Source organism: Rhinopithecus roxellana, chromosome 10 (genome assembly GCF_007565055.1).
Source record: "Rhinopithecus roxellana isolate Shanxi Qingling chromosome 10, ASM756505v1, whole genome shotgun sequence".
Lineage (NCBI taxonomy): Eukaryota > Metazoa > Chordata > Mammalia > Primates > Cercopithecidae > Rhinopithecus > Rhinopithecus roxellana.
Genome location: NC_044558.1, coordinates 123414612 through 123441599, shown reverse-complemented (window position 1 = coordinate 123441599; position 26988 = coordinate 123414612). Strand labels below are relative to the sequence as shown.

General features: G+C 35.8%; 2 protein-coding genes across 4 annotated transcripts in view; one reads left to right on the top strand and one right to left on the bottom strand.

Moving 5' to 3' along the window:
- The window catches only part of CLEC1A (C-type lectin domain family 1 member A), a 30373-nt gene extending 26967 nt beyond the window's left edge, over positions 1-3406 (top strand). For 2 of the 3 annotated variants that reach the window (XM_030939828.1, XM_030939829.1), the window contains exon 5: positions 1459-2551. In XM_030939828.1, the coding sequence (XP_030795688.1) occupies positions 1459-1663 (205 nt within the window). In that variant the 3' untranslated portion in view covers positions 1664-2551. Of the gene's footprint in view, positions 1-1458 lie in introns of all 3 variants that reach the window. The other variant, XM_010376672.2, reaches the window with a different exon arrangement.
- A 3725-nt stretch (positions 3407-7131) lies between these two features.
- Positions 7132-26988, bottom strand: part of CLEC9A (C-type lectin domain containing 9A) — a 37469-nt gene continuing 17612 nt past the window's right edge. The window contains exons 3-8 of the mRNA XM_010376674.2: positions 20670-21458; positions 19087-19167; positions 12073-12219; positions 10122-10273; positions 8471-8592; positions 7132-7517 (exon numbers count right to left, since the gene is read on the bottom strand). Of these exons, the coding sequence (XP_010374976.1) occupies positions 7385-7517; positions 8471-8592; positions 10122-10273; positions 12073-12219; positions 19087-19167; positions 20670-20922 (888 nt within the window). The 5' untranslated portion in view covers positions 20923-21458 and the 3' untranslated portion in view covers positions 7132-7384. The remainder of the gene's footprint in view (positions 7518-8470; positions 8593-10121; positions 10274-12072; positions 12220-19086; positions 19168-20669; positions 21459-26988) is intronic.

The following is a 26988-nucleotide window of genomic DNA, read 5'->3' as shown; positions in this document are numbered from 1 at the left end:
GTTAGTCTATTTTTGCATCAGCATAAATGAATGCCTGAGGCTGGATAGTTTATAAAGAAAGGAGGTTTAATTTGTTCACAATTCTGCAGGCTGTACAAGCATCCGCTTGGCTTCTGAGGAGGCTTCAGGGAGCATTACTCATGGCAGAAGGCAAAGCAAGAGCTGGCATGTCCAATGGCTAGAGAGAACACAAAAGAGAGGGGGCTGGGAGGAGGTTCCAGGCCCTTTTAAACCACCAGATCTTGCATGAACTAACTGAGTGAGAACTCACTCATCACCAAGAAGAGGGCACCAAGCCATTCATGAGGGATCCACCCCGATGACCCAAACACCTCCCGCCAGCCCCACCTCCAACACTGGGAATGACATTTCAACTAAGATTTGGAAAGAACAAACATCCAAACCATATCAGTATCCTTTGAAACAGGAAATTGTAATTTCTCTATCAAAATATATCACATTTAAAGCCATATTTGAACAGACATCCTTCTTCCCTATATACAATATATCATTTATTCTCCCAGGAGACAGGATATATTTGATGTAATCATTTGTATTTTACAGTTAAGTAAACTGAGTTACAGAGAAGGTAGATAACTTTTTAAGTGGCAAAGAAACTGTATAAATTTGGAGGAGAACACATAGCTTCACTTTAGTTAGAAATGATTTTTGCTGTTTTGGGTGACCTGCTGTTTCTTTTTTTTCCCCCCTTTAATAATTTATTTATTTATGTATTTATTTATTTTTATTATACTTTATGTTCTAGGGTACATGTGCACAACATGCAGGTTTGTTACATACGTATACATGTGCCATGTTGGTGTGCTGCACCCATTAACTCGTCATTTACATTAGGCATATTTCCTAATGTTATCCCTCCCCTCTCCCCCCACCCCACAACAGGCCCCGGTGTGTGATGTTCCCCTTCCTGTATCCAAGTGATCTCATTGTTCAATTCCCACCTATGAATGAGAACATGCGGTGTTTGGTTTTCTGTTCTTGCAATAGTTTGCTGAGAATGATGGTTTCCAGCTGCATCCATGTGCCTACAAAGGACAAGAACTCATCCTTTTGTATGGCTGCATAGTATTCCATGGTGTATATGTGCCACATTTTCTTAATCCAGTCTATCACTGATGGACATTTGGGTTGGTTTCAAATCTTTGCTATTGTGAATAGTGCGGCAATAAACATACATGTGCATGTGTCTTTATAGCAGCATGATTTATAATCCTTTGGGTATATACCCAGTAATGGGATGGCTGGTGACATGCTGTGTCTAAGAATGAGTGTGGAAACTTAGGGGCTGAAGAGAAAGAGGCACATGACCCCATTTTCCCAGTAAACTGATTCTGGTGTCTAGACTATAATTTTATCACCATAGGAAGAATGGGTATTTAATATTTTATTTTAGAAATAAACTGTGATTAAATTTACTTTTTTTCTTCATTTTTTAAGGTTCCATATTATAATAGATGTCACCAGCCCAAGAAGCAGAGACTGTGTGGCCATCCTTAATGGGATGATCTTCTCAAAGGACTGCCAAGAATTGAAGCGGTGTGTCTGTGAGAGGAGAGCGGGAATGGTGAAGACAGAGAGCCTCCATTTCCCCCCTGAAACGTTAGGCGAAGGTGACTGGTTCTCCCTCTGCAACTACAAATAGCAGAGTGAGCCAGGCAATGCCAATGCAAGGGCTACTTGAGACATCGGGAAATGGAACATAATCAGGAAACACTGTCTCTCTGACTAGTACAAAATGGGTTCTCATGTTTCCTGTTCAGGATCAGCAGCATTTCTGAGCTTGAGTTTATGCACATATTTAAAAGTCACAAGAAGTCTTATTTACATGCCACCAACCAACCTCAGAAACCCATAATGTCATCTACCTTCTTGGCTTAGAGAGAACTTTTAGCTTTCTTTCTTCTCAATGTCTAATATCACCTCCCTGTTTCCATGTCTTCCTTATACTTGGAATGAGAAACTTTTTGAAGTAGAGGAAATACATCGAAGTAACATCCTTTTCCCTGACAGTCAAGCAGTCCATCAGAAATTAGCAGTCACTCCCCAGATTATACCACCAAATACACAAGGCATTCTTTTTGCTTGTTTCGGTTCATACTAGTCCCTTCCCAATCTATCAGTAAAGACCCCATCTGCCTTGTCTATGCCCTGTTTCCCAACAGGGATGTCTCTTGATATGAGAATCTCAATGCCTTACAAACATTCCTTCCTGTGTCCATTAAGACTCTGATAATTGTCTCCCTTCCATAGGAATTTCTCCCAGGAAAGAAATATATCCCCATCTCAGTTTCATATCAGAACTACTGTCCCCGATATTCCCTTCAGAGAGATTAAAGACTAGAAAAATGTCAGCCTCTTCATCTGCACCTGTAATAGTTTCAGTTCCTATTTTCTTCCATTGACCCATATTTATACCTTTCAGGTACTGAAGATGTAATAATAATAAATGTAAATACTGTGAAGTGTGTGTGATTTTACAATGGACTTGTGATTTGTGGGAAAATTCAGCATGGAAATGCTTTTCAGAATATGATGGCAATCATTATTTGATCGTGCCTTACTGAGAGTTTTTGGGGAATTTGCAAGAGTATGGATAACACGATTATTTGGAGAAAATAAGTCTTTGAAATACATGTTGTATTCAAGAGAACAGTTTTAACATTTTCCTAAAATGAAATATTTTGAGACAAGCTTATGGCATCAACACATGGTTGATGAGGAAGCTGAGTTGCATTAGTGCACACAGTTTCCAGTCAGGTTGTGGGAAATGAACAGAGACAGTGACATCTTTGTAGCTGCTCCCTTGTGAGGCACTTCTTTCTTGAGATGACTCCATGCACAAATACAACAGAGATCGTTGGGAGTGACACCATCACAGCCACCAAGTTTATTGGTTTATTGATAGATCAATTCTGAGGGTTTAATGCTAGAAAGGATAACATTATAAATCTTTGTTTTTCAACAGTGGCAACTGAGGTGCTTCAGTTTTGTTTTTCATAAACATCTATCTCATGGTAAAATGATGTAGAGTAGCAATAATATGATAGAAAGAACACATTGGTGCTCACTTTCATAAATTTCATTTTGTTAGATTGTCACTTAGCAAAGACGATTGCAGATTCTTCCTTGAGAACTTTCCTTTCAATTTTCTGTTGATTTCCTTAAAATTTTCTGCAGGGTTGAGCAAGTTCTGTTGATATATTGTGTCATGAAAAGAAAACTGTATTTGTGGTTAGAAAATGAAGACTTTAGATCTCTTATTCTGATTTACTTATTAGGCAAGTCACTTTACTTCATGAAGCCTATTTCACTGCATATGAAGTAGAAATAGTTATAATTTCCTCATAATGTTACTGGTAGCTGAAATGAAGTAAATGTGAAATCAGTTTCATAGTGTGAACTTCAATATAAAATATAAGATAAGTGAAGAAAATGCTTTTAAAAGGATCTAGTGATTTATTTTTAAATATGGGGGACACACACACATGCATAAGCAATGTTAAAAATAAAAAAAAACTTCAGCTGAATTAAATTTAAAAGAGTTTAATTGAGCAATGAAGCATTCACAAATCGGGTAGCCTCCAGAGCCAGAGTAGACTCAGAGGCTCCAGAGCAGCCATGTGGTGGAAGAAGACTTATGGACAGAGAAAGGAAAACGTAGTAAAGAAAACGGAAGTGATGTACAGAAAAAGCTGGGTTGGTTACAGCTCGGAGTTTGCCTTATTTGAACACAGTTCAAACAGTTGGCTACCTTTGATTGCCCAAAACACAGTGATTGGCACAAGTGTAGGCTAGGGTCTGTTTACACCTCAACTTGTTATAGTTGACATTATGTACACAGAATCCTTTAGGCTAAACTTCAAATACATAAGAAGGCGGTGTTAGGCTAAACTAGATTTATTAATAACAACCAACTTCTTTGGAAATTTGTATTTATGAACAAATTGTAGAAGGGCACCTACTTTGGGGAGCTAAGGATTTTATTACCAAATATTTTTGGTGATGAGTGCAGATTTTCAATGGAAGTAGTTCATATTAATAGGTACATAACAAGAAATGAGAAGTAAGTCTGCAGTTAAGCAATTGTTATGTAAGCCTTGTTGCTACAGAAGGAATATATGACTGATAGAAGGAAGTCAAATGATTTTGTGGACTAAGCTGTAAAACAGAGACATGCACTTATTGAAGTTTTGACTCCTAGCATCCTATATAGCTGCAGTCTAGCTCAGGGATGGATGACAAGCATCTCTTTAGGTGCCATTGATGTGAAGAGTCTAGCTGCCTGCAGAGTGAGTGGTGAATGGTATGTCATTCCAAGTCTGGGACTAAGGGATAGTGTCACTTTACATTGTGAGGAGGAAAAAATAACATACATTTGACATACTTCAGCTCCTTCCCTGAGCTTATTCTTCTTTGTCTTTCCCCTTAATCCCTTTGTCTTTATAGCAAAACTCACAATATTGATCACAGTGTGAACAAGCATTTCAAAACAACAGAAAAAGTGTATAGCATAACATTCTCACTACACACTTCTGAAAAATCGATATTAAGAATAGGAAATAATGATAAAGTGAATTTTAAAATCTGATTTGCTAAGAACAATATCCAGTTGAGAATCAGAGAGGCGCACTGTATGAACTGGTTTTTCTGGATGAGGAGACTTTTTTCTCTCTAGGTTCTTGTTTATGTAATTCTGAAGAAATTGCAGGAACAGTCAAACGAGGAGCCCAGCCTTTCCTGGTAGAGCTGAGATCCCCGGGTACACAATAAGCTCTTTCTTTTCCTGAGGATATTGAACCTGCTCTCAGGATTTATCAACAGGAAACAGGCCATGAGCCCTGTAACAGCAGGAAGTGTGAGAAGGGTAATGGGGAGCTTTTATTTTAAGGATGCAAACACATTATGAACAAGGCAGAAAGTCTAGTAGGCTGTCTCAGGGCCAGCTTTAATATGTGGGAGTTGACTCCTCTGTAGAGAGATTCTTACAGTATTTGAAGATTACAAACAGCAGGATCCTCTGTTTTAAAGTCTGCATAACTTTTGTACATGCTTCATTATATGAATAGATATTTAGGCTCGAGTAATATCTACTATTATTCTATCAATATTATATATATATATGTATATATATATTATACATTTAATGTACTTTAACCGAACGTGTAATAAAAGCTTTTTTACATTTGCAAGACAGTTTTATTTTGAGTTTTCTTTTCGTTTGTTTAAGGCTAACTTAGAACTCAATGAAAGAGATCTAGGATGCCCAATTCATTGTTGGTGGGACTAGGATCTAAGACTGGCATACTCAGTGTTGTATTTGAAAAGCCTTGGGATCCTGGACCAACAGCAACCTGCAGAGAAGAATCCCCCAACTACAGCATCTGTGTGGAAAGCGGCATTGTTGCTGAGGAGATCGGTAGGAGCTGAAGTCAGCTGCGCTATAGATAAATTCTAATGTGAAAATACTGCATCATACACTATGGGATGACATCAGTTGAAGAATGTTTGCCTTTTGCTTTATTGTACTTTTTAAAGAATGATCATAAATGCTTCACATCCTTTCTCTAAACGTAGTTCCATGACAATGCTTTGAAGAATCTTTAAGGCAAACAGTCTTTGCTAGTAAATTCCGCTATTGTTTCTCCTTTATTCCAGGTTATTACATTCAGCTGCCAGCTGTCAGCTGTAAAAACCCAACACAGGAGACAATATATGCTGTGCTTTCTCTGCTGTTCTCCGTTTTCAGGTTCGGCAGAAAATTAGAGAAAAATCTCTTTTACTTAAACACCCACATTTAAACTCTAGGTCAAGGTAAATAAACAAAAACATGCTCTTCTCATCCTTACACAACCTTATCCATTGTAAAAGGAAATTTAGGTAAGAGGATATTTAATTTCATTTAAATGATTCCAAGTGACTCAGAGAATTAGGTTTTATTTTTACTTTACATATTTAAGTGATGTCTTTACACTTAGGAAGAAAAATGATAATCTAATGAATCTCAGCTCCTCCTTGTGAGAAATGAAGAATTAAATAAACTTATATTAAATTAAGCAAATATTTATTGAGAACCTACTAAGTGGTAAGGCGTTCCTGCAGGGACGGTAAGTGGTAACAAGTAATATAATAATAATTAAGGAATCTGTTCTTTCTGTAGATCACAAGGTACTTTGCTATTAATCATCTCTTGGGGATAAGATAGTCCATGCTTCAGGGAGCCTACAGACTTAGGGCAGAGAATGTCTATGGATTTATTTGAGGAGAATCCATTAACTTTAAAGCAGATATTCTCTCCAGAGAGTTGCTGACATTTTACCCATAAACTTTAACTTCTCAAGATCCCTGCAACAGGAACAAAAAAGGGATCATTTTTGTCTGGGATGCACAAATAAAGGTTGATGTGTAGAGATGACTGGTGATGTAGTCCAGAGAACAAAACCAAGCACTGATAGAGTGTTCAACTCTGTGCAAGACTATTCTCGGCACTGACATATATCTACAGTCTAATCCTCATACAATATTTTGAAGTAAGTTCTGTTGTTATTTTACAACGAGGCAACTGAGGCACTGAAAGATGTAATCGAAAGTGCTGGCGTGTTAACCCTGAGGGACCAGACCATGAGCCCTTTGATTTGTGAATGGTAGGGATGGTCATTGAGAGGAAAGAGAGAATTCACAGAATTCTCTGGAGACCATTCTGATGCTGGCATCCCGACTATTCCTTCTGCTTATGTCCAATTCTAGTAGTTCATCTTTCTCGTAGAAATCGAATCTTAAAAAGTACATTGTCTTACAGGCTGCAGATAGAAATCTGTCTTTCTTTCAGTTTGGAAATTCTTATCTCTGTTCCTCTATCCTATCAGTCTGATAACATAATGCCTGAAAGGCTAGAAAATGCATGGAAAGATCTCACAGACGGTGAGTTTAAAAGGCCAAATTTATTTATTTATTTAAAAATATTAGTCAGCTGTAACTGCTTCACCTCCCCAAACAACACAGATCTGTACCTTGTGTGAAATTTACAGTCATTCTGGGCTTTAAACAATAAAAATGATTTCCGTGCGTTTGTTCTTAACTCTTCGGAGTTTTGTCCTCTGTAGCTCTAAATAAGTTTTATTCTTGCAATGTGAACAATATCGAATGAAATCTGGACGGTGTGGAAGAATATTCCCAAGTGTATTATTGAGTCCCAGGTTGCTAATTCGATTGCCCACATTTTGGTTTACTGTTCTGTTTTTTTTTTTGTTTTTTGTTTTTTGTTTTTTGTTTTTGTTTTTTTTTTTTGCAGGGGTGTTGGAGGGTGGGTTTTCCAAAGGCCTGTTCCAAATAATAGTGTAATAGAACACTTTGAACACAATTTCTTTCAGACAGAGGATCTTAACACATACTTCTCGCAGATAAAATACTTCCAAGTGCTGCAGTTAGACGAAAGAAGGGAACTGTTTTTGATGTACCCACAGACTTGGTTGGTTGACTGGGCTCTCTCTACTGGCAACCTGGAAAGGCAAGTCAGCATTTCTGAGGTTAGATTTGGGGGTTTCAGAGATGTTCCTGAGGGTAACTAATGAGATGTGTGTAGCTACTTGTTTTGTTTTAACATAGCACCTTCCTGTGGTGGTTTCGTCCGCCTTCTTCAGTAACTGCTTATTTCTCTCAATAAGGAATGTTAATATAATTTGAACAAAAACAGCATGTAAAGAAAACGAAAACATAGAAACCTAAAGACAGTCCCTAAATTAGAATGTCTTTGCTGACTCTTAATTTTCAAAATACTAAGGCACCTGATTCTGCTTCTCCATCTCCTCACTGCCATCTGAAAAGCTTAATGTGGAAATGAATAGTTACCCTCTACATACTAAGCAATACAAAAGAAACACACTTGATAATTATATTATTCATCAGACACTCAAATTGTGAGGTGAATTTTCTATAGGATAATAGTAGCAGGGCTGGCAAGGAGAAAGACTTAGAAGGCATGAAGCTATTCTAAATTTTGTTAGCTTTAATCCCAATTAGGCCGGGCGCGGTGGCTCACGCCTGTAATCCCAACACTTTGGGAGGCCGAAGTGGGCGGATCACGAGGTCAGGAGATCGAGACCATCCTGGCTAACACGGTGAAACCCCGTCTCTACGAAAAATACAAAAAATTAGCCGGGCGTGGTCGCGGGCGCCTGTAGTCCCACCTACTTCCGAGGCTGAGGCAGGAGAATGGCGTGAACCCGGGAGGCGGAGCTTGCAGTGAGCCGAGATCGCGCCACTGCACTCCAGTCTGCGGGACAGAGCGAGACTCCGCCTCAAAATAATAATAATAACAATAATCCCAATTAGCCGCCTGTAACATTATCATGCTGCTTGTCCCTTGGAGAAAATTCATGATACAAGGTAAAATAAACTTTTGAATTCCCTCATGTTTCTAACTTTTCTTGTAGCATTTTACTCAGAGACTTACAGGCCAGGAGAAGGAGAGGAGCCATCTTGCCAAAGCCAGCGTCCGCTGTGTCCATCCTGAGACAACCCCACCCAGTAATCATAGCTTCCTCTAATCTTCCTCAAGCTGCCAGTGATAAAATCCTGTAAGAGACAAGACCTGAACTGTGAAATGAGAAAACAAACAAACAAAACTCTAGTGAAATATAAAGTGTGACATTTTGCCTAGCTAGAAATTAATGGGAACTTGAAATCTGGAAAAAGAGAGAAGGGAGTATAAAAAAGTGCAGATACATTTTTTAGACTATTTTCTATTGCTGTATGATCCATGTGGTGTTAAAGACAATGAAAAAAATAAACAACTGGGATTTTTAAAGTTTCAACATATTCAGAGCCCAGTAGGTAGTACACGTCAAGAAAAGAAAGTGTTATACTGAAGCTTCAATATCGAAAGTAAAAGTATTCTTGACATCATAGACCACATAGAATAGCCTTTCTCAGAATACTTCGATATGGAAAAATAGTTCATGAGATTCCAGGAGTGACTTAAGTATGAGCACATTCAGTTAGAAGAAGCATTCTAATTTGTGTCATCAAATTTGCACATAAAATAACTTTTTGAGCATATAATTGTAATAATTTACTTCAAGTGTTCTTGATTTGTTGCATATCCTTAACAAATTATTTTCTCATGACTTTTGTTGAAATGAACTTCATCTAATTACTGAATATAGCAGGTATACATTTTTTATAGGGCCAAAGTGTGCAATTTTGCATTCTATTTCATATATATTTATGGGTAGAATGAGTTCAAGGAAACATCTTATTGTTCACTTGTTTTATTTTATTATTATTATTATTTTTGAGATGGAGCTTTGCTCTTGTTGCAAAAGCTGGAGTGCAATGGCACTGTCTCAGCTCATTGCAAACCTCTGCCTCCTGGGTTCAAGCAATTCTCCTGCCTCAGCCTCCCACGTAGCTGGAATTACAGGCTCCCACCACCATGCCCACCTAATTTTTGTATTTTTAGTAGAGACAGGGTTTCACCATGTTAGCCAGGCTGGCCTTGAACTCCTGAGCTCAGGTGATCCACCCACCTTGGCCTCCCAAAATGCTGGGATTACAGGTGTGAACCACCCCACCCAGCCTATTCACTTGTTAAGACGTTGGTAAACTAGATTTAATGCCAATTAAACATTTCATTTAGCAGATACTTATTTTTCAAGACCTATTTATTTCATGGCATCACTTCAGTTTTTATACTTCTGTTTTTTCTTGATAATTACAAGATTATTATAGGTTATTATATTTGCCTACAGCATTGAAAATAATACGTTTAAAACATATCTGCAACTATAATGTACGTACATCTTGAAGTGGATTATCATGCTATGAAATAGTATTCTCCTTATTCCCTCTGCTTTTTAATTAACCAAGGACATAGAACAAACGTATTCTTCTCGATTTCAGATAACCATCCTATTTTTATGTTTTCCCATTAAAAAGAAAATAAAACATAAGGATTCTAACTTTGTCTCTTTTAAACCTTTATTTTTACAATTATACTGCTGTTATACAATATTAAGGAACTTTATCTTATGAGAATGAGGGATTTCTTTTAATAAGTAAAATGGTATTTTCAGAATAACATGAGACCACAAAACAGTGTTTACCATTTCTTCTTTGCTCTCTATTTGTAGCAGTGTGGAACCTTCCTTTAAACAATTCTCTTGACTGGTGTGCCAAATTCTCCAATGTTCAGAGACATAGTAACAGCTTTCTCTGTTCTGAATCCAATTGTTTGGACAAGGACTGCAGTTATGCGCTTTGAATATAAACATTTTACTTTAGTATCTTGTTGTAAAATATTAACAACATATATCCCCCAAAAAGCCCCTTGCCTCACCCTTAGCAAGGCTGAATCCCATAACATAATGGTTCACATGATGTAGCACTTACCAATTTCAGCTTCTCTGAGGCTCAATAGAGTAAGATTCATGTAATATGTTCTACATGCAATGGGCCTTTAACTTAAATATGAAATTAATTGTGGGATATACTTAACTAATTTTTTTATCTTCTATAATAGTTAATCTGATTATTCCCGTTTTATCAGTCTTTCCTTTCTTTGAATTCACATCATTTATTGTCTTCACTTATTTGCTTATTGTTTCATGTCGGTTAATCTTACTGCCCCAATTTAGCCAGAAATGTACTGGACCATTGCATGGATTGAATAATAAGCTTTGAATTTATATTTAAATTCTGAGCGCTAAACAAGGAAATATTTTATAGATAATGGAGAGAACAAGTAATCCACCTTAAGAAGTGATTTGAAAACATGCAGGTGAGGAAAACTGGAGAAGAACATAAGTGAACAATATGTTTAGTTTAGGACTCTGATACAACTAAGAAGTAAGCCTTAATGTTTAATCAGTTTTATGGAACCTGTTTTAAGATGGAATATGGTCACAAAAGAAGAATGGTCAAATGTGGAAAAGGGGGACCAAAGACCAAGAATTTGACCGAGTGTTTCTGGCACAGGTCTATAGAAGGAAAGACACTGAAACTTCCACAACTCTGGTTTCTAGACAGTCCCTGTATGTAGGCTAAGAAATAACTCATCAGTAGCTTCCACGGGCCAGATGTTGAGTTGTTTAAAGCTCTTCTATATCTTTTGTTTGGAATCCCTGCTAACCAATATCCTGAACATTGTTAGAGTTATAGTATAAATAATGTAGACAGTGGTATTTGTGACGCTGAAGAACGTGTTGGATTTGTACGTCTCCAAAATGGATATTGTTGTTCTGTTGAAAGTTGATGGCTCAGAGGTGGGTCTCACTCGAGTTTGCAGTGGCCTGCTGCATATAGAGACGTTGTTGGGCACACAGTGATCCTTCAAATACTTGATTAAATTTTAATCAGAAGGAACTATGGTTGATTTTTGACATCTCTCACTGGCAATTATGTAAATGGTATCCAGTCTAGGAAAGTTAATTCTCTAAACTATATGTACAAGCATTATGAAATGCCAATTAAGTAACCATAGAATACTTGACAAACTATATGACAGGTAGAAATAGACTGCATTAGGTTTAAAATGCTTGTAAAGCATATAAAAGATTAAACTGGAGTAAATTCATAGAATTTTAAAAAAGAGCTAGGTCCTGCATCATAAAAGAATTTTGTGGTAAATACTCATTGTCAAAATGAATTTTTTTGCTCAAAGCTATCTAAACTTGAAACTAAAACAGTACCTAAACTAAATATATTGGGAAATTTGGAGCTAGAATTAAAATACCCTTACAAATTTGAATGGCTGGATAAAACGATGTCTTTTTGTGTGTGTGCGTGTATTTTTTTAATCTGACCTACTAATTGCACACATACCTCTTTGGCATTTGACAGTACATTTCCTTTAGTTGTATTCTTTTGGATCCCTGGTGTTTCCACATAGTATTGGATGTTATAATAAGATTGAACTAAAGAGTGATCAAAATTATGTTACTCTTATTATAAAATCCTAACAGTGTTGCAGAGAACAAAATGTGTGTCACTGTTTCTTTTGAGGCATTGGTGTATATATTTAGATGTATACAGTGGAAACTGATTTTTATGCATTACCTGAACTAAAAGAGTTTTGCATGAAGGTTTGACAAAATTTCATCTGAAGGACATGGCTTCTCTTCCATTCTGTAAAGTTTAGCAGTGCCCTCTCTTGTTGGATGAGTTTTTCTTGCTGCTGCATCGCAGTGGTGGACACCTGCAACACTTCAAATGACAGCAATCATTCCTAATAAGATACTGACATTTTATAGCAAAATAATCCTTCAACACAGACTAAAGACAACTACAAATTACTATTATTTTTGAGACTTGAATTTGTATTATTTTAGTTTTTGCTTAAAGCTTACATTGTACAAGAATCAAACACTACAAAGGACGTGGAACAAAACTTCTCTTTGCACCCCTTTTTAATTCACTCGATTTTACTCTCCCCAACCAGATTTACCAATTTAATTTTTATTATTTGGGAGGTTTTGAATGTTACACATAAAACAAAATGAAACATTACAAATGAAAGCAAATGAATATAAAACTCGCACTCTCCCATTAACACAAATGGTAACAATATGTTTATATGGTTTTGCACCTTTTATCATTAACATACATATTTGAACATAGTTCCATATCAGTACATAGACATGTAAAATTATAGTACAATGGCACAACCAGGATATTGACATTGATACAATCAAGAAACTCGGCTCCTCCATTACCATCAGGATCTGTCCTTGCCCTTTTATAAGTACACCCACTTCCCTCTTGCCTTCACCCCTTGTTTACTCCTGGCAATCACTAATTTGTGTTCCTTTTCTATCACATTGAATGAAATATAAATGGTATCTTACAGTACGTAACCTTTTGCTCTTCGCTTCATTCACTCAGAATAATCCTCTGGAGACTCATGCAGACTGTTGTTTAAATAAATAGCTCACCTATTTCTTATTGTTGAGTAGAATTCCGTGATATGGACTACCACTACTAGTTTAACCGTTCACCCACCGAAGGACATCCGGGTAGTTTTCAGGTTTTAGTCATTACAAATAGAGCTACTATAGGCACTCATGTACAGGTTTTTGTGTGAACATAAATTTTCATTTCTATGAGGTATACGCTCAAGGGTGCAATTGCTGTGTTTTAAGGAATTGTGAAGTTTAGATTTTTAAGAAACTGCTACACTATTTTCCACAGTGGCTACAGCATATTACATTTCCACCAGGAGTGAGTGAGTGATCCGCTTTCTCTGTAGCTTGACGTGCATTTGATGTTGTCACTTACTGTTATTTTACCCATTCTGATTATGTATGTAGTAATATCTCACTGTAGTTTTAATTTGCATTTCCTCAATGGCTAATGACATTGAACGTCTTTTCTTGTGCTTATTTGACATTTGTATATTCTCTCTGGTGAAATGTCTTTTCATGTCTTTTTGCCATTTTCTCATTGGATGTTCTAGTTTTTTACTGTTGAGTTTTGAGAGTTCTTTGTACATTCTAGGTTCTAGTCCTTTGTCAGATATTGATTTACAAGTATTTATTCCCAGTCTGTAACTTGTCTTTTATTTATTTACTTATTTATTTTTGTAGAGATGGGGTCTTACCTTCTTGCCCAGGATGGTCTTGAACTCCTGGACTCAAGGAATCCCAAAGTGCTGGGATTACAGGCATAAGCCACCACACCTGGCCTGTAACATGTCTTTTTATCCTCTTCCTAGTGTTTTTTGCAGAGTATGTACATTTCATTTTGATGAGGTCCATCCAGCTTACCAATTTTTCCTTTCATTAATCATTTTTTGATGTAAGTCTAAGAATTATTTGCCCACCTTTAGATTCTGAAGATTTTGTCTTATATTTTTGGAAAGTTTTATAGTTTTATGCTCTACATTTAAGACTGTGATCTATTTTGAGTTAACTTTTAATTTTTGTGTAAGGTATAAGACTTAGGCTTATTTTCTTTTTCTTTTATTTTTTCTTTCCTATGGATGTCTAATTTCTCCAGCACCATTTGTTGAAAAGCCTATCCTTCTTCTTTCAATTGATTTGCACTGCTGAAAAAATCATTTGGGCATATTTGTATGAGTCTATTTCTGGATTCTTTATTGTATTTTATAGCTGTCTTTTTGTCCACTAATACACCTAGCTTTAATTAGTACAGGTTTTGGAATCAGATAAATTGATTCTACTCAGTTATATAATTGGTTTAAAATAAGTTTATGATATGTTAATCATTATCAGATTGTGGCTATTGAATAGACATATTGTACAGAGAGAATGGCATCAAGAAAAATTAATTAGTTAATTAAGAAACAAATCAAAACACCTATGCATGTCAGCCAGACCTTTAGTATTAAAAATCCTCTTTTAGAGAGAAACAGAACAAAAGAGGAGAACAAATGGGCAAATCTGTAAAATTACGTTCGTATTTTTAACCACAAAATGGAGGTAACCAAGGTCACACACAAAAATCTTCTGACCAAGACAGGATGGTCGCGGTGGCTCTTGCCTGTAATCCCAGCATTTTGGGAGGCTGAGGGGGGGGTGGATCACTTGAGGTCAGGAGTTCGAGACCACCATGGCCAACATGGCAAAGCCATGTACTAAGAATACAAAAATTAGCTGGGCGTGGTAACGTGCACGTGTAATCCCAGCTACTCAGGAAGCTGAGGCAGGAGAGGTACTCGAACCCAGAAGGCAGAGGTTGCAGTGAGGTGAGATCATACCCCTGCACTCTGCACTCCGGCCTGGTCAAAAGAGTAAGAAAAGAAAAGAAAAAGACAAAAAACATTTAATTACATATCTACATATTCTGATCTGTTTTACTTATCAACATTGCTGCTGAGAAGAAAATACCAGACCTCAAAAGCCATGGACTAGACAAAGCAGATGTTTATGCCCTGTCCATCTGTGGATAGGTAAAAAAACTCAGGCTGTCAGCTGCTTGGAGTTTTTTCCCTCTTTTTAGCAAAATGATGGATCTAACCAGAGTCGAGTGTAGGACAGTGATGCGCTAATTTTATCCTATTAATGATCTGGCATGTTTAGACATTGAAAAATAATAATTTTCCTCTTAGATTCAATATATAATTCTAAAATTTTATATTGAGATGCTTTTTTAGATTAGCCATATTATAGAAGCTGTTGTTGTTTATTACTATCTGAACAGCTTATACTATATGAAACTAATAAAACTGGAGAAAGAGAAATGAGACTTCTCTTCAGAGTTTCAAATGGGAAGCAAAATATAGCAGCTTTATTGGGGTTGAAGTTGTAATAAATTTGCAATGAGGACTAAAGACAAAACAATATAATTACCTAGGGAAAAATAACAAAATACTTTTAACGTCCCCCAAATAAAATTATTTGTTGTATGATATTATACATTATACCTAATTGATGAATTAAGAAAATGAACAGTAAAAACAAATTAAAAAGCTGATTTCTTAGAAAATATTTTGAACTACAGAGTTTTTTAAATAAAAAATTAATGCCATAAATAATGTAGAAAAATTAGAAAATGTGAAATAGTAGGAAGAAAACTAAAAATTAAGTCTACTTACTTTGAAACCTACCACTCAAATATGGCCATTAGTATTTGGTTTATATCTATTGAAACTCTTTCCTGTGTACGTATATAGAAAAGTATTTTATATACAACCTTTAGAAAACCATATTTTTATATAAATGTCTTTTTAGAAATCTGCTTCTTTCGTGAGAAAATATTGCATAACCATATTTCCAAAACAATAACAATGGTTCTAGAAGATTTCTTTAAATAATGGCATTGTATTCTTTTATATAAATATGACTTAATTAATTTTACCAGTCCTTCTATTGTCAGGTAGGAATGAACTGTCCTTTAGTAATATATATGAGCAATTTGTAATTAGCACTTTCATTATATTCATGTTATGATACTTTTAAACAAAAGGTTATAATTTTCATTTACTACTTTTTGTCAGAAACATGGTACTGTTTAAAAAATATATATGTATACAAGTTAAATATGTTTTGACATTTGTCTTACAATGCAAGTTTTCATAAAGATAATTGGATGTAACATTTTAATTTAAACTGGAACATAATCAAAATGGAATATTTATTAAAAAATAAACATGACTTTTGTAACTCCAAGCCTACTGGCTATAACATAATCTATAACCAGCTGGGACAAGTAATTAGTTATTGAACAGAATGTTTCACATGAAGAAGCTGCTTATTGCTTAACACAACAGTTTCAATATGGTAACCGGTTGTATTTTTTTAAAGCCCTAAGTGTTAAAAATGTATAAGAAGACCTAGGCAAATGATAAATTTAAAAACAACAACAATAAAAATTAATAGTCACTACACTTGAACAAAAGCTAAAGGAAAATATACTTTACATCTGTATAGTGATATTTAAGTTTTGTAGGTATACATTTTTAGCTATTAAGACAAAATTTAAAAAGCAAAAACTTTTATTTGTAAGAATTTTCTAAAAATTACTGGAAGTCTTAAGCGCATGGTTTTCTAGCTATGTTTCTTTTATCCTCATCAAAGTAACATTTTCTTCATACAATTTGTGTTTGGGGAGTTAACTTTTTTTAAAGATACACTACATTCATAGGATTAAAACATTAAAAAAAATCCAAAAAGCAAACATTGAAATATCTTTTTATCCACATTGTCACGATTTATCTCACTCCTCTTGCCCTCACTTTTAGTATTTCTTATATAACCTTTCATTGTTTGTTTAAATTCAAGAAAATGTTCATTTTTAGTCAAATTGTAACATAGCATATACATTTAAAAAATAATTTCAGCTTTTATTTAGATTCGGGGGTACATGTGCAGGTTTGTTACTCAGGCATATTGCATGATGCTGATGTTTGGGGTACAACTGATCTCATCAGCCAAGTTTTAAATGCCGTTTGTGCTTTACATGCAGAAGTGTTTCTTCTTTCTTTTGTTGCTCTTGCTTCCAGGTATTCTGTTGTGTAGATGATGTACCCTTATTTATTAACATGGTCTCTTATCAATGTGGTGGGTATTTGAGGCTTTTCCCCTATTGTTAGATTGCAGGTTTATCCACAGGAACAATTTCCAAAAGTGGTACTGCTGGGTCACAATTAAGACAGTTTAAAATAACTCACCATCTTAGGAACATGATTTATAGGTTTCATATAAAAAGATTTCCTCTACTAGACCGAGAAGACACTTACATATACACTGAACAGCAAATCTTTTGACAACATGGAAAATGTAGAGTGTATTTTTTTTCTTTTTGAGACAGAATCTCTCTCTGTTGCCCAGGCTGGAGTGCAGTGCTACGATCTTGGCTCACTGCAGCCTCCACCTCCCTGGTTTAAGCAATTCCCCTGCCTCAGCCTCCGGAGTAGCTGGGATTACAGGCGCATGCTACCACTCCTGGCTAATTTTTTTGTATTTTAAGTAGAGATGGGGTTTCACCATGTTGGCCAGACTGGTCTCGAACTCTTGACCTCAGGCAATCCGCCCACCTCGGCCTCCCAAAGTGCTGGATTACAGGCGTGAGCCACCACACCTCACCTAAAGTGTACTCTTATAATCATCCTTATTATGTAATATGTGATTTTTGTCTATATAGTAGAAAAAATATTTGGCAATTGGAGACTATAGATTTATGTTTATATAAAAACCAAATTATATATCCCATTCACTTGACAACACTGCTTCAAGATGTTGCATCTTCAATTAATTTTTTTTTTAATTGGAAATGATTTTATACTTTAGGTTTCAAAATCTTCTTACCCCAAATAATTATTTGTAAAATAACATTGAAATTCATTATATAGAATTAACATTTAAACAGTACTTTTAAATATTTGCAATGCAATTTAAATATGAATTCTTATATTGTAGAGGTACAATGAAGCTTGGCAATGTGTCATTAAAAGTCCTCAATTTTTGCAGAAGTGGATTATTAGATGTTAATTGACTTAACTGGTCTTTTAGATATAAATTGTTTCTATTGTGTTTGATAAACAGGTATTTAATATGTATGTTTCTTAAAAAATGAACTCACATTTGCCTAAAATATGTATTTTTTAATAAGACACAAAGAGAGTAGATAGAGAAAAAGAAAGCTGTCTTGAAGTTCTAACATTTTTGTTAAGCTGTGAAACTTTATTTGAGGAGATAGACAAAGTAACAATTACTGAGTAAGCTCTTAGCAATTCTTAAAACCTTCCTGTAAAAACCAGCAGAAAATGAAGCTCATGACATTACCTGAGCAAGATCAAACTTCCCATATTTTGTGAATGCGAATCTGAACCTTTCCCTTTCTTTTTCTCAGAGTTCATAATTCTTCCTCTCCGGCTGATGTCTTTTAGATAGAGATATGATTTGCCAAGGCATATAAGAAAGAAACATCTATCCAAACAATACCCTTCACCTCTATCTTTTAATGTACATTTTTCTTAGTACTAGCATGAGTGATGTTAGAGGTTCATAGTTCTTTTTCTGGAAACTGAAGCTCTGTAATTATTAAATTTTATAAAAATTGCACTTGTCAAACATGAAAACATTTCTTCTATTTGGACTAAAAAGCAATGTGGTTAAATGTGGCCAAACAAAGCTCTTGGGTTTGCATTAAACATTTTAAAATGAAACTTGCCTAATATAAATACTCCTTAAAAGTCAAATTTAAATTAAATATGTATTAGAAACAGAAAAGCAGACTGTGAAATCTTTCAAATTGCATGCTTTAGCATGTTAGCATGACTCACAAATTGAATCAGAATATGTTATTATTTTCATTGTTTCTCCCAAAGACTTACAGCACATAATTTGAGTTAAAAAACATGCAATAGATCACTGAAAGTTATCAGTGGCATCCAAGTGCTCAGAGAGTTCTATCCAATGCTTGAAATTTGAGGCCATTATTTTAAATCATTTATGTGCATTCACGTATTACTTAATTGATTTTCCATCCATTTATAAATTATGAAGTTCTATACATAATTATATACATATATCATATATATATATAAGCTATTTGTAGTGTATAATACATATGTCAATACAGGTTATTTTGAAAATATATTTTTGTACTTACACTTGATGCCCAAGAAAATGGATGCTGTTAATAACCCCATGCAGAAAATACATGAAATCACCATCACAAGACACCATGCTCCTAACCATGGAATAGGAAAAATGAAACCAAGTTAGAGAAAGTAGATAAAAAAGATGGGGCAAGGATGGATTGAGATTGAGTAAAAAAAGGAATTAACATTGGCATTTCTACTGAGAGTTGCTGGGGCCTGGAATGTGTAAAAGAAAAGGAAAAAGAGAACCTTTGCTCAAATGCATTGAAATACAATGCATAACTTGGAATACATGTGATATGGAAATTGCCAAATTAAATAGGTTTAATAGTATACTTCTGTTATCCTTATCTTTGATGTCACACCTTATCAACGAATTATATGTATTCTTTTCCAACCACCTTTTAGAGATTGCCCCAAGCCAAATGCTGGCTTTATCTTTTGAGATAAAAAATGCTGTCTCACATCTCCCCATGTCTTCAGTGTTACTTGAACATGATTAAATAAAAGAAAGATACACATTTTAAATATATACTTTTAAATATACATTTTTGGAAGACGAACAAGTTTTCCAAGGTAATTTTACAACCCTGCAGAGAGGAAAAAAAGGAATATGTGATTTTTTTTGTATTCAAACACTAATCATAGAAAAATAGTTAAAATTTATCTTTGGATATTGTGATAGGCAGAGAAACGCCCCTGCCTAACATGCCAGTGTCATAATTCCTGGAACTTGTAAGTTACCTTATGTGGAAAAGGGACTTTGAAGATGTCATTAAGTTAAGGATTTGGGATGGAAAGATTAACCTGAATTATCTGGATCCTCTTTAAGTGAGAGATAGGATATTGGAGGGACAGCATGGCATGATAATGGAGGCTGAGAAACATTTAAAGACATTATGTTGTTGGCTTTCAAGACAGAAGAAGGGTCCATGAGCCAAGTAAAGCAATAAATACAGCTCTAGACACCGGAAAAGACAAGGTATAGATTCTTCCACTAGATCCCTGCCAACACCTTGGTTTCAGCCCATTGAAATACATTTCAACTTGTGACATCTAGAGCCCTAAGATAATAAATTTACGTTCTATTAATCCCCTAAGTCTGTGTGATTGGTTACACCAACAGACAGGAACTAACATAGATATTAAATGATGCAGACAGAACTAATCACTGTAACCAACAACTCTAGGCCAATGAGATCTTGCCAGTTTTTCAACCTATGTTTTCCCTTTTTATTTCTTAGTATTTATCAGATAATTTGCAGAATATTTTAATAGGACTTCAGTTAATTAAAGTTGTATTTTTTCACAAATTTCCCAACTCTAGGTATTCTTTTTCTTTTCTAGAGAGGCAAAGGAAAAAACAGTTCCACATATTTATCAAGTTAATTGCTCTTTTTATTTTTCACCTTTACTTACTCCTTCTCCACTTCTTTAGCATTTCACGGACATGACAGTACCCTTAAGTAGACTATCTCAGATTAGAATAAACATCTTGGCCTCATGATAGAGCAGAAAAAAACAAAACAAAACACAAAGAACAAAAAACATGAACCCTAAAGTCTCACACAAAATAGCTGGAACTGGTTACCTGAACATTTGTTGCAAGACAGACATTTCTGGTAAGTGTTTGGTGCTGGACTATCCCACTGAAGAGAGGTGTATATTTCTTCCTCATGCATGTCTGAGGTGCTTTGATAGGAAAGCAGTCCACACAGGAGGCTGGAACAAATAACTCCTCTTGTGGTTTGGAGCAGGTTGGTGAAAGAACTGAAATTGGTTACATTTTCACAGTAGTGAGAAACTATATTTGTGTTTAAGGAGTAGAATAGATGCACCTTCATTCAGAAAGTGGAAGTTTATGAAATCTAAGCCAAAACACAACTTGGTGAAAAAGGAAATGAGAGAGAACTGAATTCGGAATGGCCAATGATAGAACATTTTTTATCTGGTTTCCAAAATGTAGCAGATGTTGAAGGTGATAGCAGTGAGTTCAGAAGAAAAAGATGTAAGTGCAAAGAACGCACTAGCATTTGGTATAGGAGATGAAGCATAGGGGTGACCTAGATAGTAAAGACATAAAGATAACTCGCATTGGGCAAACCAGGGTGTAAAGAGTGGGAGATCACTGGGTAGCCTTAAACAACAAAGCTAGGAAGGGATTTCAACCTTAAGCTAAGTTTATATACTGTATATCTGTTGGTGTAATGCTAGTTACTGTGATAAATAAACCTCAAAATATCAGCAACTTAACACAATAAAAGTTTATATCTTACGTAATGATTTAGCTCCAGGAATCCTAGTTAGTGATAGCATTCCTCCAAATGAGACTTGGGATTCTTTCATCTTGTGAGACATTGGAGTCCTTGACTTCCATCCACTGGGAAAGAAAAGAGAAGGTGATGAATCCACACCTGCTCTTGAAAGCCATAACCTAGAATAGCATGTCTCACATTCACATCCACCAAAGGCATGCCCACTTTTGGACACAAGGTTTGAGCTTGCAAAATGTATGTTTTGCCTGGACAGCAAACTCTTGATGACCACTTCACTCTAGAAGGAAAGCATGAACTATTTAGCTGACAAATGGCCATTTCTGCCACATCTTTTGACTATAGCATTAGAAATTTGAGACTTTAATCATCATTCATCGTTTGACCACTTGTCTTTATGGCCAAAGGTTATGTCTAAGTAACATAGTCTACGAGTCCCAACATTATGCAAAATTACACTGTTTACTTTTGTTTCAGTATCTCACTGGATTCATCAGTCTTTTCCCTAGCAATCAGGCCCCCAGAAAGAAACAAAGGGCATACTCAAGGGGTAATCTAAGGGCATTTAATTAAAGGACCGTATATAAAGTTTCGGGAAGTGTTAAGGGAACCAAAAAGAGGTGTGACATATGCACTGGGAAGCTGTCAGGTCGCCTGAATCATTAAGTTGAAAATGTTTATTGGAACTGCATGACCTGCCTGACAAAGGCCCTGGACTAATACAGAGAACGTGTACCTCTGCCAAACGAACACATGGCAGGGAGAGAGCCCGTCGAATTAATACCCTACCTCTGATCACCAGTGCCTTCCATTGGCTGAATTTACAATTCAGGGGCCAAGTTTATGTGCTCTGATAATGTGTTCATTTGAGCTCAGCCTCTCAAAACACAAGTCGGAACTGAGATAATCCCCAGGGGCAATTGAAAAGAATATCCAGCCCATTCGCATATATGTATTTTTAGATGGATTTTCACTCTTGTCGCCCAGGCGGGAGTGCTGTGGCCCTATCTTGGCTCACTACAACCTCCGCCTCCTGGGTTCAAGCAATTCTCCTGCCTCAGCTTCCCAAGTAGCTAGGATTACAGGCACCTGCCACCACGCCCAGCTAATTTTTGTATGTTCAGTAGAGATGGGGTTTCGCTGTGTTGGCCAGGCTGGTCTCAAACTCCTGACCTCAGGTGATCCACTTGCCTCGGCCTCCCAAAGTGCTGGGATTACAGGCATGAGCCACTGTGCCTGGCCCCATTCTTCAATATTTTATGTGATGCTCACATGACCTGAGATTCACATCTGAAAATTAACGTAACTTAATCCCACATAGCCTTGAAGTAGGATCACTTCTATCTTGAGGAGAAACAGAGGAAGAAATCATAAGCATACCAAATGTACATTGAGACTAATGTTAGGAACATGGTAACAGAAGCGTAAGTTGTCATTAATTTCCAATTGTTCTCAACTTTTATCAGCACTAAATATCAGGCTCAGAAAGACTCCTTTTCCCCAAATATAGAACATTCCCTGATAAATTTCACTGTATGGAGCCATTGGCTTCTCCTAGTGCAGGATTAATATGTTACCTTTATTACTTTTGATGTTTTTAATCATACCTTTATTTATTGTTAATTATATTCCAAGTACTATTTTCAAGAACTTATACATGAATTATTTTGATTATTACCAATGGATCAATGAAATAGGCGCTGTCATTAGTATCGAGTACAGGCATATCTTATTTTATTGAGCTTTGTATTATTGTACTTTGCAGATATTGCATTTTTTTAAAAAGTGAAGATTTGTAGCAACCCTCTTTCAAGCAAGTCTATCAGTGCCTTTTTTTTCCAACAACCTATGGTTACTTTATGCCTCTGTGTCACATATTGGTAATTCTCATATTATTTCAACACTTTTCATTATTATTACTTGTTATGGTGATCTTTGATGTTACTGTTATAATTGTTTTGGGGACCCACCGTGAACTATACCCATATAAGCTGTTTAATTTTGTTGATAAATATCAGTAAATACTGTGTTGTTCTGACTGTTCCACTCACTGACTGTTCCGTCATCTAGGTACCTTTTCCTTGAGCCTCCTTATATTCCCTGAGGAGTAACAATATTAAAAACAGGTCAGGTAATAATGCTACAAAGCCCTGTAAGTGTTGAGGGAAAGAGTTGCATGTCTCTCACTTTAAATCAAAAGTTAAAAATGATTAAGTTTTAGTGAGGAAGACATGTCAACAGCCAAGATAAGCCAAAACCTAGACTTATTACATAAAACAGCTAGCCAAGTTGTGAATGTAAAGGAAACATTCTAGAAGGAAATTAAAAGTGCTACTCCAGTGAACACACAAATAATAAGAAAGCAAGATAGCCTTATTACTAATATGGAGAAAGTTTAGAGGTCTAGATAGAAGATCAAGCCAATTACAACATTCTCTTAAGCCAAAGCCTAATTCAGAGCAAAGCCCTAACTCTTTTCAATTCTACAATGAGTGAGAGAGGTGAGGAAGTTGTAGAAGAAAAATTGGAAGCCAGCAGAGGTTGGTCCAGAGGTTTAAGGAAAGAACCCATTTCTCTAACAAAAAAACGAAAGATGAAGCAGCAAATATTGATTTAGAAACTGGAGAATGTTATCCAGAAAATAAAGTTGAGATAAGTGAAGGTTGCTACATTAAACAACAGATTTTTAGTATAGATGAAACAGCTTTGTATTGGAAAGATGACATATAGGACTTTTATAGCTAGAGAGGAAAAGTCAGTGGCTACCTTGAAAGCTTCAAAGGACAAACTGACTCTATTGTTAGGGGCTAATGCAACTGGTGACTTTAAGTTAAAGTCAATGGTCATTTATCATTTCAAAAACGCTAGAGATCTTAAGAATTGTCCTAAATATACCCTGCCTATCCTCTATAAATAAAGCACCAAAGTCTGGATGACAGCACATTTGTTTATAGCATTGTTTACTGAGTATTTTAAGCTCACTGTTGAGAACTACAGCTCAGAAAAAAAAGTTTGTTTTTTTTTTTCCTCTAAATATTGCTGCTCATTGACAATGCCTCTATTCACTCTAGAGCTCCGATGAAGATGTACCACGATATTAATGTTTTCATTCCTGCTAACATAGCCTCCATTTCTGCAACCAATGGATCAAGGAGTAATTTTGACTTTCAAGTCTTATTCTTTAAGAAATAAATTTTATAAGCCTATCACTGCCACGGATAGTGATTCTTCTGATATATCAGAGCAAAGTAAATTGAAAACCACCTGGAAAGGATTTACTATTCTAGATGTCATTGAGAAGATTTGTGATTCATGGAAGGAGTCAAAGTATCAACATTAACAGGTGCTTGGAAGAAGTTGACTCAAACCCTCATGGATAACTTTCAGGGGTTCAAGACTTCAATGGCAGAAGTAACGGCAGATGTGCTGGAAATAGCAAGAGAATTAGAACTGGAAGTGAAGCCTGAAGATGTGGTTGAATTGATGCAATCTCACGAGGAAACTTGAACAGATGAGGAGCTGCTGCTTATGAATGAGCAAATAAAATGGTTTCTTGAGACAAATATTATTCCTGGTGAACATGCTGTGAACATTGTTTAATTAATAACAAAGGATTTCAAACACTGCATAAACTTAGTTTTTAAAGCAGTAGCAGGATTTGAGAGGATTGACTCCAATTTTGAAAGAAGTTTACTATGCGTAAAAGGCTATTTAACATGATTTCATGCTACAGATAAAAATTTCATAAAAGGGAGAATGAATTGATGCCACAAACTTCACTGTTGTCTTTTTTTTTTTTTTTTTTTTTTTTTAAATGGAATCTCACTCTGTCACCAGGCTGGAGTGCAGTGGCACAATCTCGGCTCACTGCATCCTCAGCCTTCCAAGTAGCTGGGACTACATGTGTGCACCACTACGCCCAGCTAATTTTTGTATTTTTAGTAGAGACAGGATTTCACCATGTTGGCCAGGATGGTCTCCAACTCCTGACCTTGTGATCCGCCCACCTCAGCCTCCCAAAGTGCTGGGATTACAGGGCGTGAGCCACCATGCCTGGCCCACTGTTACCTTATTTTAAAAATAGCTGCATCTGCATCTACCCCATCCTTCAGCAACCACCACTCTGATCAGTCAGCATCCATCAACATCGAGGCACAACCCTCTACCAGTTAAAAGGTTTCCACTCACTAAAGACTCAGGTAATCGTTAGCATTTTTAGCAATAAATTATTGTGTTTTTAAATTAAAGTATGTACATTTGTAGACATAGTGCTATTGCATACTCAATAGGCAACAGTTTAGGGCAAATATAACTTGTATATGCATTAGGAAACCAAGTTATTAGTGTGACTCACCTTATTGCAATGATTTCTTTATTGTGGTGATCTGGAACTGCGTCCACAATACTTCTGAGGTATGCTTGTAACTTAGTTGTAATTTGAAGCACAGAGGAGTCGAATTTTGCTAAGTTCACTTAGATAATAGGTAGAAGATTTAGTATTTGGAATGAAGTGTTCTGATCTGTGCTACTAACGTTTCTGTTATTTTGATTTCATGTGTAAGATGCTTTAGATACGAATACCAGGAAAAAAATATCTTTGTAGGCACAGTTTGATTGGCTTACATTTTTAAGGTGTATTGTTGCCATGCACTAAGATACTATTCTTCTAAATTTATGTGTGCCATAGTGATGTATGAACATATGCTTTTCCATTTTGGGGAGATGAAATGAAAGGCAAAGATATGGTTAATTTTTGGATAATGTTCTGAATTATTAGTTCCTATTTGATTTCTCTAAATAAACAATTAAAAATAAGGAAATAATAATATGTTCACTCCAAATCCAAGATCTCTAGACATTTGAAATAGCAAGTAGAATTTGAGGTATTTCTGTTATTTTTCCTAAACCCTCCAAATCTGCTTGTTTATTGATAGTCTAGAAAAAAGATAAAGATTCAAGTGTCTTTGAGTGTTAGTGCACAAAGATTTAAGAGTAACACACATTTATTGAGGATGTATTATGTGCCTGGCATTCTGATCAATACTTTATATAATCATATTAAATGAGCTTCACAATTACCTTATGAGCAAGGTCATAATATTAAACCCTTTTCGTAGATGAGGAAATAGAGTTTTAAAGACACTAAATCACTTATAGAGAGAGTAAGTTCTAAAGTAGTGATATTTCTCTAACTGTATTAAAGACTACTTGTGTAAGAATTGTGTCATGGTGCTGGTAAAAACCCACATCTCTGTGTGTCCTCAGGCTTCCCACTGAGTAACATCAGTATTTGTATTTGAACGTCTCAGTGTTTTAACCAACACCTCAGCTGAGATGTTTGAGAATCATGTTTATAAATTGTATTCACTAAAGAAGGGAAGCTGTGGGAAAGAAATGCAGTTTTTGCCTATTATCCTGTGAAAGGGTGACTTTCCATGTATTCTATAAATACTTGCTGAGTTATTCAGCAAGAAGCAAGCATGGAGTTGTTAGGAAAAGACCTAAATAAAGCATTTTAACTTGTCCTTCTGTGTAGTAGCCTCTGGGCCTTCTTGAGAAGCATTTATTCATTTTACAAACCCCACAAGCTTTCTCACAAACTTTCTTTTCCTTCGTTTGCACAAGAAAATACTGCTG